This window comes from Chrysemys picta, chromosome 4 (genome assembly GCF_011386835.1).
Source record: "Chrysemys picta bellii isolate R12L10 chromosome 4, ASM1138683v2, whole genome shotgun sequence".
NCBI classification, from domain to species: Eukaryota; Metazoa; Chordata; order Testudines; family Emydidae; genus Chrysemys; species Chrysemys picta.
Window position 1 is genome coordinate 143,195,546 of NC_088794.1, and position 13,197 is coordinate 143,208,742.

At 43.8% G+C, this 13,197-nt stretch overlaps 1 protein-coding gene across 4 annotated transcripts in view; it reads left to right on the plus strand.

Moving 5' to 3' along the window:
• LOC101947178 (coiled-coil domain-containing protein 175) overlaps positions 1 to 13,197 on the plus strand; it is a 46,207-nt gene that overhangs the window by 5,757 nt on the left and 27,253 nt on the right. For 2 of the 4 annotated variants that reach the window (XM_008168245.4, XM_008168249.3), the window contains exons 2-8: positions 484 to 569; positions 4,261 to 4,372; positions 4,592 to 4,727; positions 5,972 to 6,200; positions 7,402 to 7,524; positions 10,291 to 10,400; positions 12,732 to 12,813. In XM_008168245.4, coding sequence (XP_008166467.2) covers positions 484 to 569; positions 4,261 to 4,372; positions 4,592 to 4,727; positions 5,972 to 6,200; positions 7,402 to 7,524; positions 10,291 to 10,400; positions 12,732 to 12,813 — 878 coding nt within the window. Of the gene's footprint in view, positions 1 to 483; positions 570 to 3,908; positions 4,104 to 4,260; positions 4,373 to 4,591; positions 4,728 to 5,971; positions 6,201 to 7,401; positions 7,525 to 10,290; positions 10,401 to 12,731; positions 12,814 to 13,197 lie in introns of those variants that run through there. The other 2 variants (XM_042845178.2, XM_042845179.2) reach the window with 2 other exon arrangements.

A 13,197-nucleotide genomic window follows, 5' to 3' on the forward strand; every position in this document is an offset into this window, starting at 1 on the left:
CCCCGGACCCGTGGTTGAGAACCATTGTCCTAGGAAACCAGATTCATATGTATTGGCCCAAACAATTCTTTGAAGATCATAATTCTTCCCAAATATTGCATGTCTTCTTCCTAAAAAAGTTCCATACAGTCCCACAATAATACATAAACCTTTACATTTTAATACAATGAACTCCTAAACTACTTAAGCCTAATACAGTAGGGTTTAACTTAGTTCAGTAAGGTTTATCCAGTATTTTGTCATGTCTGTCATACTATGTTCCCCTAGAACTTTATACTTAATTTCTTATGTCTTTAATTTGAGGAATGTAAAAGGTGCTGCCCTAGTTTAGAACCATGACAGTAATCAATTTAGCAAATGTTTTGGAATAAAGCCCTTCTCTTTTAGAATAACACTTATAAAATAATTTAGCAGTACGAATATATAATTTTAAGGTTAAGGGAAAAAATTGAAGCTTTAAATTTTACAATGTTTTTAATTTAGAAATACAACTGAAAAATGAAGCGTGTGCATTCAGTGAAGAAGCTGTGCAGCACCTTGAAGATGCTACTGAAGCTATTAAGAAACTGGTAACATAACCGGAAAGTATAAAGTATTTAGAGTCACTTGTACATGAGAAAGATGTACAGTGTGAAATGAGTGAAATTAATATTTTACTGTTGTATCATAAGCAACTTTCTGCTCTGAAGGTCAGATTCTCCCATCAGAGAAGGGAAGACAACTCCAGCTGAAGTCAGTGGAAGCTGTGCATGCACTTTGCAATGTGCACAATTTGGCCCTAATAATATAATCCAACTAATCCAACCCTACCAAGATAAATGACACAGCCAGGGAAAATGTGGGATTCTGTTACTTTGGAGCAGGGGCAGATGTAACCTCCCAATTCAATGGGTGTATTGTACCACATCCAGCCCTGCTCCTGCTCCCTCTGCTCCACATGCAGCCCTGCTCCCCTTCTCATCTTCCCCCAGGATGTAAGGAAGTTGCCATGGCAGCCTGGAGTGGGCAGGAGCGTACTAATGAGGTACCCCTTCCCCTGCGGTAATGGCACAGGCTCCCTCTGGCTTTCCCTACACCACAGCTCCCTGCCAGGCTGGATAAGGAGAACGGCCTGACTTTCCCCCACTGCCCCCCACCTAAATCCTTAGTGCTCTCTGCTTATTCAAGGCTTCCTGTTGGTCCATGGCACTGAGAGGAGCTGCCGTGTGTTCTGGCAGGAGGGCCGGGAAGGCAGAGTGGGACCTGGATGTTGGCCAGGCTCCCCCCAAGCAGGAGTGCTCCCTGTCCACCCTCTATACCTTCATGCTGGCTCGAGACTTCCCGCCGGTGCTTGGCACTGAGAGGAGCTGCTGCAGGTTCTGGCAGGAGAAGGGATCTGGGTGCCAGTTGGGAGCCATGAGATGCAGTCATGGAAGTTCATTGATGTCTGTGGGTGCAGTTGCACCCATGGACCCTGACTAGAGCTGCCAGTGCTTTGGAGGACTTCCCTAGGACTAGGCCCAGTCCACACTTTGTGTAAGTGTATGCACTTGCACTGAAGTCAAGAGAGGAAGGATGCTCTTGTGGTCAATGCAATGGATTGGGTCTCCAGATCTGGTAGTTCCCAGCGCTTTCACAGACTTCCTATTTTAGTTTAGAGCAAGTGATTTAGGCCCCAGTCTTGCAATGAGCTTGTGTGGGTGGAACCTCATTGAAATTAATGGGGCTCCACATGAGGGCAAAGTCTGCTTGTGAAGAGCTCCTTGGAGGATAAGGGCCTTATTCTTTCACTTAATCCCATCTGTATGAATGAGAAGAATACCTCTGTGTCTCATAGGGATATTGTGAGGATACATTATTTATGGATTGTTAGCTGCCCAGATGCTACTGTGATGAGCACTATAGAAAAGCCTGTATTAAAAAATAAAGCAAATCAATAATTTTGACCTAGGAGTTTTTCCCTCTGACCCCAATGCACTCTTTCCTGGAGCAACTCTTAGTGTCCTTCACTACAGAGAGACGAGAACTCCCATGTGCATGGTTAGGGTGTCATCTGTGATATTTCTTAACTGGGAATGGCTGTTCATAGATGATTGGCATCTGTCATAAGGCCATGGTAGACATTAAAGCCAAAGTGGTTTCAAATAAAACAGTTTAAAAAAATCCCTTTAATTTATCCGCTGATAAATGTAAATCTCTTATAAAACTCTCCTTTTTTCCTTCACTACTACTCTTACTCACCTGTTTCAACCCTCCTCTTCAGTAATTCATCATTAAGGCTGCAATTCTGTCACAGAGGTTGCAGAAGTCACAGATTCTGTGACTTTCCACGACCTCCATGACTTTCACAGCTGCAGTGGTTGGTGCGGCTGACCCCAGGGCTGCTCGGGCGCCCTGTGGCCAGCCGCACTGGCCATTGCTCGGGTGGCCTTGGGCAGCTGGCCCTGGGGAGTACCCGAGCAGTGGTCCCGGGGGCAGCCCCGGAGAGCGCCCTGGCACCGGGACCTCGGAGTAGCGGGTGGCTGAGGGCAGTCAGCCCCCTTGGCCAGTGCAGGGGCTAGCCACTGGTCCCTGGGACCCCCTAGAGCAGCAGTGTCCTGGGGCTACCCAGAGCAGCAGCACCCCCAGGCCCTAGTTGCTGCTAAGTTTTAGTCAGGGGTATTTATATAGTAAAAGTCATGGACAGGTCACGGGCCATGAATTTTTGTTCATTGCGCGTGATCTGTCCATGACTTTTACTAAAAATACCTATGACTAAATCTTAGCCTTATTCATCTTATTAATCAACTTATTCATGAGTTATTTTTATGTCACTAGCTCAGTTCAGCAAAAGTGTTCTCAATTTGCAGTAAAAGTGAAAAAGAAGATATAATTCCTCTCCAGTGAAACCTTCATATTCTCATTGTGTTTCTTGTATACTATTGCCACCTCTTCAGTCTTTCTACGCTTAAGGAAAGCAGTGTGTACTGGTGTAAGTGTAGGCATGTAGAATTGAGTATTTGAGGAATCGGCTTGGGCTACCTCTTTTTTTTTTTTCCATCTTGCTTAGGCTGGTGAAGATAACTGTTGGCAGGGGTGAAAGTAAGTTAAAGGACTTACCAGTACGCCAGAACCCTGGCAGCCCCAGGGCCTTTAAATCACCCCCGGAGCTACCAGTTGCAGAGGTGGCTGGGAGCCACGGGACTCGGGAGATTTAAAGGGCCCAGGGCTCTGGCCGCCGCTACCACAGCGCAGCTCTGGGCCCTTTAAATCTCTCACAGAGCCCTGCCGCTGCTACCCCAGGGTTCTGGCAACCGGGCTCGGGCAGTGATTTAAAAGGCCCAGGGCTCTGGCAGCGGGGAGCCCCTGGCCTTTTAAATCGCCACCTGAGCCCCAGGTAGCGGTGGAAGGGCTCCAGCAGTGATCGCCGCCCCGGGCCCTTTAAATCACCGCCAGAGCTCTGCTGCCACCACCCCGGGGCTTGGGCAGCGGGGCTCGGGAGGCGATTTAAAGGGCTCTGGGCTCCGGCCACTGCAGGGAGCCCTGGGCCCTTTAAATCACCAGCCTGGGGAAGCTGATCTGGTCCGGCATGGCGTACTGGCTCTTGCCATACCGACTTACTTTCATCTCTGGCTGTTAGCAAAAATGCAGGTCAGGCATTAGGCATAGGTCTAGGTCACCACTTATTTATGGACCAGCCATTCTTCTCCACCCACCTCCAGCTGGAAGCTGTATCAGCACGGCACTGACCCAACTCCCCCACCCACTGTACAGTTTCAGGGGCTCTGCCCCTTTAAGAGCTCCTCTCAGTCTCAACAGTGACTCTAGCCTAGCTTTGATGGGTGCCTATTTAATGGTGCCTTCAGCACACACCCCCTAGTGGTCCACAGCCAGGAGCTGACACACCAGTGTGCCAGCCCTGGATTTGAGGGCTTTTTTCTGACATTTAATTATCCCCCCCAAAACAGAAGCTGAGAGACAGGATCTGCCCCAGCAATGTGGTTCTGGTGCAGCTGCTCCCCCAACACAGCTTTTGGAGTGGGGAGAGGGTCTGGCCCTTTAAGGACTGCCCCACATGAGAAGCCTGGAACTGCCACACCAACATGGCTCTGGCCAGCCCTCCATGGGAGGAGGTTTTTTGGAGGGTAAGTGGAGGGTGGGAGTGCCTAGGCTAGGATAGCCATGTATAAAGGCGGAGAATGTAGAGTTTAGAAGCCCCAAAGCACTTTTTCATATATTGTTTTGTTAAGTGAGTGAGGTTGAATCTAACCTTTGCGTGATCACCTATTTGTTAATTGTCAGGAAAAATTAAGAAGACACACCCTTGAACTTCTAGAAGAGGAGACCATAAAAAATAGTAATCTCCGTTTAAAACTCCAGAATCTTCCAGAAGTAGTTACCAAGGAGTTGGAAGGTAGTGTCAAGTTAACCAACTCTGAGAATATAAGTGGGGAGACAAAATGTATCCCTAAAGTAAGAGAATTACTCTGTGGGCGACCGATAGTTGACAGTTCCTACAGTAATGCGTTAAAGATTACAGAAAATAAGCCACATTCAGATTGTTGTTATACATGTTTTTGGGTTTTTTTTTTTTTTTTTTTTTTTGCAACAACTGCACACGTTATTTTTCTAGCTCTTGTTGGTGCAGCCCGTGAATCCAGTACTGCTAAGATAACTCAATTACAGACTGCACTGAAAAACATCTCGTCTGAAATCGAATCACTGAATCAGAAGCAAATCCTTTGTGAAACCCAGAACGCTGCTCTGTGGTATGTATATATTTGCTTCAAGCTTCAGGAAATCATATTGATAGAGGATTAAGGAGAAATGAAACGGAATCGGAGCCTGGTGAACAGTGCTTGTCCCTTGTTTCTGCAGCGAGCTGCAAATCTTCCTAGGCAGCTCTTTGCTGCAGTAACAGCCCTGCTTTTGAAGATCTTTCGTGTCACTGCCTGATGCCAAATGCCCCCTGCTGTAATGATAGACTGGCTTATAGGCAAGTGACTGCAGATCTGACTGTGATGACCGTGGCAGGGGGAGAGCCTTCTGCCTGCAACAATGAATGTCAGAGGACAATCAGAAGTAGAGAGAATTTTAAATTTGCAGCCCCCAGATCGCCACCTGTGGGAGAGAGCTCTGAGTTAGGTGTTTATGCTGAGAGAGCCCCCTAATGCTTTGGGGGGAAATGCCAGGCATAACTGTGTCAGCATAACCTTCTAGTATAAACACAACATACGCTGACAGGAGGAGGAGTTCTGCCAGTATGGGAACACTACTTCTCCAAACAACATTAGTGATGCCAACAGACGCCATTGTCTGTCAGCACAGCTGCGTCTACACTGAGGATTTTGTCAGCATAGTATCCTGCCTAGAGAGTGTGGATTTTTCACATCCCTGAGTGACATAACTATATTGGTATAAACTTTAATTGTAGACCAGGCCAAAATCTCTGCAAACACCCCCTCATGAATCTTCCTCTTCCACATTGTCCCACTGGGATATTGGGACATTTGCTTTGTCCATGCCAGATCTGATGTTCCTATCACTTTCTGCCAAAGAGCTAGAGTTGTTCAAAAAGAGATCATAGCGTAGTTTCTTACAGCAGGAAAACTGATATATTTTTCATTCCTTCTATGTTGGAAAACAGTTCATCTATTTTTTATTAAACTTTCAGAAAATATTCACACCTGAAGAAGTAAAACTTTGAGAATGTTATAAGCAACTGAAAATGAACCTTTAAAATGGGCAGGCTTAGATAGTCTTAATTACAGGCAATTCTATATGCACTACTGTACTTATATTTTATATCTATTTTATTTCTATTTCTATATATATAGTGCTAGACTTGTCGGAGTCATTAATGTGTGCTTTACTTTATTGAAAGGTAGAAAATAAAGGTTCAGGTCTCGAGCTACCCTGCAGTGTTTTTACTGACTTCAGCAGGCTTTGGACCAGGACTTGAATCCTTATGGCAGGTATGCAGTATAATCTGTCTCTGATTTATTTTTGCCAGTAAGGACCAAGAGTGGCTGTGGGTCCAGCATGAAGAAGCTGTAGACTTACTGAACCAGCAGATGGCACAGAAAGCTAACACAAATATACTTTTAAATGAGTTTTGCAACAAAAAAAGGGATGCAGAACAAGAAATAATCAACCTAATGAATGCTATCAAAGAAGTGAAAGATGTTCTAGCTAAAGAAATACAAATATTTAATGATGAAATCGAAATGTGGGCTAGAAAGGTAAATATCAGGCACTGTACTCCACAGTCATAAATGTATACATGTTAATATAGCTGCAAAACTGAAGTGGTTTTAGGAATTATACTGAAATGTTGATGTCTATTCAGTGCCTAGCACAATGGGGTCCTGGTCGATGAGTAGGGCTCCCGAGTACTATGATCATACAAATAATAAATCATCATAATATTTATGCTAAACATTTTACACAGTTTGTTCTCATGGAGTCAAATTATGCCTTCATAACAATACAAAAGGAAATTGACTTCCAAACAAACTCTTTATATTGGAGTGGGGACGGGGTCCAAGACACACACACACACACACACACACACTGTGGAATTTAAGAGAATATAAGAACTTTTATATAGAGAGAGTGTGTATGTGTGTATATATATTTTTCTTATATTCTCTTAAATTGCCTATTGAATTCTGACTTCTTCTGTTTAATTACTTTAATATGAGAAGAGAAAGAGAAGAAAAATATCTTTATTTTATTGCTTTTATATTTTGTCTTTCTTATTTGATTTCTATTTTGAAAAATGCCATAAAATATATCTTAAGGGGTTCTCAAACTGGGGGTCGGGACCCCACAGGGGGTCGCAAAGTTATTGCATGGGGGGTCGCGAGCTGCCAGCCTCCACCCCAAACCCCGCTTCACCTGCAGCATTTATAATGGTGTTAAATATATGAAAACGTGTTTTTAATTTATAGGGGGGGGCCCCTTGGAGGTTTGCTATGTGAAAGGGGTCACCAGTTCAAACGTTTGAGAAACACTGTAAAAGGATATTACATTCTTTTAGTTTGACAAAAATATTTTTCTGTAGAACAAATTATAGCCCCAGTACTGCCAGGACCTAATCACGTGCCTAATTTTATGCACCGTGAGTAGTCCCGTGTAAGTTAGTGGGACTGTTTATAGCATATAAAACTAAGCATGTGCATAAGTCCTTGCTGGGTCAGAGCCTAAATTAATACTCTATTTTAATGAATTATTAATAGGATTTTCCTGTAGGATTTGTGCACAGAAATTATAGACAGTGTCCCTGTAGAAAGTTCTTTTCTTCTAGTATAATTTTCCCATTAGTATAACACTTTTTATTGAAAGGCTCCAGAGACTGCCCTATTTACAAATATAGAGACTTTCTTCTTTAGTTAAGCAATACATAGTAGCTTGTAAAAATGGTTATATTTTTAAATGTAGAACGCAGAGATGAAAACAAAACTTGATCTTCAGAAGGAAAAAACTTCAGGAAAAAAGGATGAATTCGAAAAATTGTCCATAAAGCTATTGGCTGTGCAGTCTGAGATAGCTCAAAATACAGCGGTAAGAAAATAACTAGCTTCTCGCAATAGAGTTCTTATTTCAATGCAAATTCTTACCGTAAAGAGCATCAACTTTTAATTTAATAGCTGGACAAATTGGAGGGAGTTGAGAGAAGAGGGCTGGAGGGACCAGCTTCTATGAAGAAAGAATAAAAGAGCTAAGGACTTGTCTACATGAGGAAATTAACCAGTAATTATTCCATAATAAAGTCACTTTTGTTCTGGAATAGAGTGTCCGCGTGGGGAAGTCATACCAGCATTGCTATAGCAGAATAATTGTTCTGCTATAGCTATGGCAGTCAGTTTTCCCATGCAGACATGCACGTTATATACATGCAACAGCTCAGCTAGATGATGACAACGGCCCCATTCCTGTAACTGGCTCCAGATGATTGCCCAAGCAGAGCCACTTGCAGAATCAAGGTTAACGGGGAGAAATGACAAATTGCAAATACTTGATGGCTAAAAATACCAAACAGAAAAAGGGGTTTTTGAGTGTGGTCCAAGGTGGCGTAACTAGGAACAATGGGAATTATAGAAAGGAGGACACTTAATCTGCGTATCAGGAAAGATATCTTGGCAATGAGATGTATTAGAATATGGAATAATCAACCAAAGGAAGTGATGGAAGCCCCATTGCACAAAATAACACCGCTCCCATTGATGCATGAATAAATACAATATAGGGCATCTCAAGATCTGGGAAGTCAGAACTAATAGGATGAAAAGGGTAATTGGGATTTTTTTGCCTTCCACGCAATACTGGTTACCATTTTTACCCCATATAATCCAAAAACAGTTTTCCCTTGTTTTTTCAGAGGAATAACTTCTCTTAAAAATGTAGGGAGAGATCAGTATCTTCATCTGTCCTCTTACCCTGTGTCTTCACTGCAGAAGCAACTTGAGTTATCTACATTTTAGTTAATTCCTCTTGAGTTAGGCCTGTCTATACTTAAAATTTAGGTCAACGTAGGTACAGTGCTCAAGGATGTGAAAAATCCACAGCGGTAGCTGTGCCAACCTATCTCACAATGGAGATGCAGCTAGGAATGTTTCCAGCAACTCAGGCCTGGTCTGTGCTATGCAGTTAGTCAACATAAACTGCTTTGCGTCAACCTAGCTGTGAAAGTCTCTTCACTTCAATTTGGCTCCCGCTGACGTTAGTGCCTCTGTATGCTGATTTAGTAACACCCGCCCCCCCCCCCAGCAGTATAGAGTCGCAGTCAATGTAGTTAGACCAGCACAGTGTCCGTGTAGACACTGGGTTGCTTACGTCGACTGTCACTTGCTTTGAGGAACCGTCCCATGATGCCCCACACTGATAGTGCAATCGATGTAAGTGCTTCTGGTGAGGACTGTGCACTGTCGACCCATGGAGCCAAGTGTGCGTGCACACAAGAGATTTAATAACTGCAGTGGCTGTATGCCGACGTAAATTAGGTCGGCATAATTTTGTAGTGCAGACATGGCCTTAGTTACCGTCGCCTGGGGAGGTGATGTTTCTACAATGACGGAAAAACTCCTTCCGTTGCTGTAGTCTGCGAGTACACTATGGAGTTGTGCTGGCCCAGCTATGGTGCCACAACTATGCTGCTACAGCCCTCGTAGGGTCGCCGTGGTGAAATAACACATGAGCAGCACAGGGTGATTGGATTAGCTCCTGATGGGTCGGTCCATATCTCCTGATGGGGCAGTCAACTTGAATTAAAAGCACTATTGCACTTGTTAAGGTTTTTATATGTGGACAGGAGTTGAGTGAGGGCAGTGGTCCCCAACGCGGTGCCCGCAGGGGCCATGACGCCTACCGGGGCATTTATGTGCACCCGCGTAGTGCCCAGCAGGGGAGAGAAGCCGCGGCCCCATACCTGATGGGGACAGAGAACTCAGGCTGCGGGCGCAGTGTTCTCTGTCCCCGGCAGGCGCGGAGCCCCCCTAGTGCCCAGCAGGGGAGAGAAGCCGTGGCCCCGCGCCTGACTGGGACAGAGAACTCAGGCTGTGGGCGTGGTGTTCTCTGTCCCCGGCAGGCGCGGGGCCCGCCTAGTGCCCAACAGGGGAGAGAAGCTGCGGCCCGGCACCTGCCGGGGACAGAGAACTCCGGGGCTGCAGACTGCGGGTGCCGGTGTTCTCGGTCCCTGGCAGGTGCGGGGCCCGCCTAGTGCCCAGCAAGGGAGAGAAGCCGGGGCCCCGCGCCTGCCAGGGACAGAGAACTCCGGGGCTGCAGGGCGCGGTGTTCTCTGTCCTCGCGGCTTCTCTCCGGCTTCTCTCTGCGCTGCCCAGAACTGTCGCCAAAAAAAAAAAAAAAAGCCTTGAATAGTTGTTGGCGCCCGCCACACTCTTCTGAAAATATGAATGTGCTATTGGCCACAAAAAGGTTGGGGACCACTGAGTTAGGGGCTAACCTAAAATTATAATTCAAATTAACTCTGCAGTGAAGACAAGTTAGAGGATAGAGTTTGTAGCTCAAAGATCTTTAAATCTCTTTTGGTTATCACTGTGACTCAATTTATTAACACTGATAGTGATAAAATAGAGTAATTATAGCAAAGCACTGGCTTGACTAGTACCTTAAATATCTTTTTTTTTTTTTTTTGGATATTGGCTAATGGTTTTGCTTGTGACATTTCAGAATAAATATTAAAAAGTTACACAAAAGTAATGCAAAATTACATGATCTTTAAAAAAGAAAAGAAGTAGCAGTAAATTAATTATGTGAGTACTATTTATGGAAATATTGTGCATCAGTACTAACTAATTTAATTTTTAATAGATTATTTTTAATGAGAAAGTTCAGATAGCACGACTGAAAGAAACAAACGAACAACTAATAATGGAATTAAAACTTAAAATGATGGAAAAGCTGGAACTCTGCGAAAGGAAGTATGTGATTTGATTCTTTGTTTACACTATGCTAAACTTGTATCAGCATTTAAAATTTCTGTAATCTTTAAGGAGTTAACAACAGTATTTGTTTGTAACCAGCCAGATTTAATAAATTATTTGAATAATTAAATATATAGAATGGTAAATAACTTCAAGTCAGTTATTGTATTTATAAATGTAGCTTTGGCATCTAATCCGTGCACTGGTTGCACAATCCAGTGCTATTCCTGGGAATCAAACTACCCCTCTTTCTAAAATATTGCAGGTCACCTGTCAATCTTTCTGTTTGTGTGATTGTTTATAAAGACACAGAGTGGCTGACTTAAAATAGCAATATTTTAGGGGCCAATACAGTGCTCATTGAAGTCAGTGGGATTCTTTCCATTGACTTCAGTGGGCACACACACACAAAAAATAACTCAAATGATATATTGATGAATTTGAGGTAGTTGCCATGGAATAAATATTCACATACAGTGTACATAGGGCCAGAATTGTGCCCAGCTGCTCTGTGTGTGTGGGCCGGGGAGGGTCAACACCAATGCACTATGTTGCCCTCCTGAACAGCTACAATCCCTGTGCTCTGTAGGGCAGGGACTACTCCTGCCAGGTGCTCCCAAAGGTGAAAGACGCCCCAAAGGGGCAGGGAGGAAGCTGAGTCATGGATTATTTTAAATGGCACTACCGAGCTCATCATTTGGCTCCTAGATTACCCCGATTGAAGGGCTACAGTGAAATGTCCACATGCTCAGTAATTTCTCTGAGCTTTTTAACAATTTTGAAATTAAGTGTTTTTTTCAGCTGATGGAAAAATACAACATGGGAATTTTCTTTGCAAATCAGACTTCCAGTTGAAATCCAAGATCTTGCCTCCACCAATGGCCAATACCTGATGTTTTGGAGGAAGGCAAGAGCACCTAACCATAGAGAAAATATTAATTCTGGGAGCCCTGTATAAATGATCTTATTGCCTTGAACCCTGAAGTTTGACTACCCTTTTCCTAGCTGGCATAACTACGCGTGTCATTATTAGTAATAAAACTGTTCAGTTCTTTTCAAAATCCAGCTGCAGTTCAGTACCGGAACGTGGCCCTGATCTGTCAGCATTTATGTACATGCTTCATTTTACTACCATGAGTGTTGACTTCAGTGGGACTATTCATGGTAATAAATTGAAGCACATACATACATGTTCACGGGCTCAGGGCCTTTGTGACATGCTGCAGTGAATTTCATTGGTTGGTATGACAAAAGCATTCCCTTTGTATGACACTTATTTTTTATAGTCCCCGTAGTGTGTGAGGTGCCTTTTTTGCTCTACATTTTCTTGCCATTATCTCTAGCTCCACCCCATATTATATAATGGGCCAGGGCCTTAGTCATTTAAGTTAAACTGAAGACCTACGGCAATATGTTCCTTCTTTCCCTGTGTTTGTCACAAATCCCAAAGTACAAGCTACGTGGGGTTCCCAAGTTTCCACATTTCTTTGTTATGACGCCACCAGTTTTTCTACTCTTCCTTTCTTAAATTCTTCCCTCCTTTGTCAGATTTCTTCCTTCTCACATTTTTCCTCTAGCTAGAAGGATGGGCCAGGTGGCTCCTTGCTTGACCATGGGCAATCCTGCATGAGGAGCAAGGAAAGTGAACAGCTGTCATGCTTCCCCTGCCATCTCTAAGACACGCAAGCACACAATGTCCATCAGAAGCAAGATTTATGAATTTGTTTTCAATTTGTATTCCATCCACGAGGCTGGTATCGCTGGATATGTCTACGCTGCAGTCAAAGGTGTGATTGCAGCTTGGGTAGGCCTCCTAGTGCTAATGTTGTGGCTAATTGCAGCTTGGGTAGGCCTTCTTAGCACTAAATTGGTTAAAATTAGCAGTGAAGATGCAGCTGCATGGGCTTCAGTGCAAGATGAGTAGATACCCAGGGTCTCACGGCAGTCTAGTATAGCTCACACTGAAGTCTGTGCTACCACATCTTCACTGCTATTTTTAGCAAGCCAGCTAGATCACAGCTAGTGCAGGTATGTCTACACACGCTGCTATCAAATCTCCGGTTGTAGTGTAGACATACCCACTGTCACTGGCTGGCTTTATCTGCGTCACAAGTTGTATATTAGTCAGGTGTGTATATGGGAAGCGCCTACTGCTGAGTAAAAAAATCTCTGTATTTGATAAACATTCAAGGTGCATTCTAAAATATTGTATGTTGTGTTTACACTAAAGGTATGAGAATAAGAACAAGTAACATTTAACAGGCCATTGGTCATAGTTCTTTGTTCATGTTCACTCCTTAATATGTCTGCATTGGCTTTGTTTCATAGACATAGCCTCGATTCTGATCTACTGCTTTTGCAATCAAAAATTGCCCAAGAAAGAGAGAATCTAAATATTGATATAGCAAAGGTAAGAAGCAGATTTTTATTTTTACTACTTCGTTGGTTTTTAAAATATATGAATATACAGTAACTCCTCACTTAAAGTTGTCCCGGTTAACGTCGTTTCGTTGTTACTTTGCTGATCAATTAGAAAACATGCTCGTTTAAAGTTGCGCAATGCTCCCTTATAACGTTGTTTGGCGGCCGCCTGCTTTGTCCACTGCTTGCAGAAAGAGCAGCGCTTTGGAGCTAGCTGATGGGGGCTTGGAACCAAGGTGGGCCGGCAGCTCCCCTATCAGTTCCCCAGTCCCCTAAGTTCCCTGTGCAGCAGCCGCCCAGCAGGCTATCAACTGCCAGGCAGTTCAGCCATAAGTAACTATAAAATACCTGTGATGTGATCTGTTAATAGGTA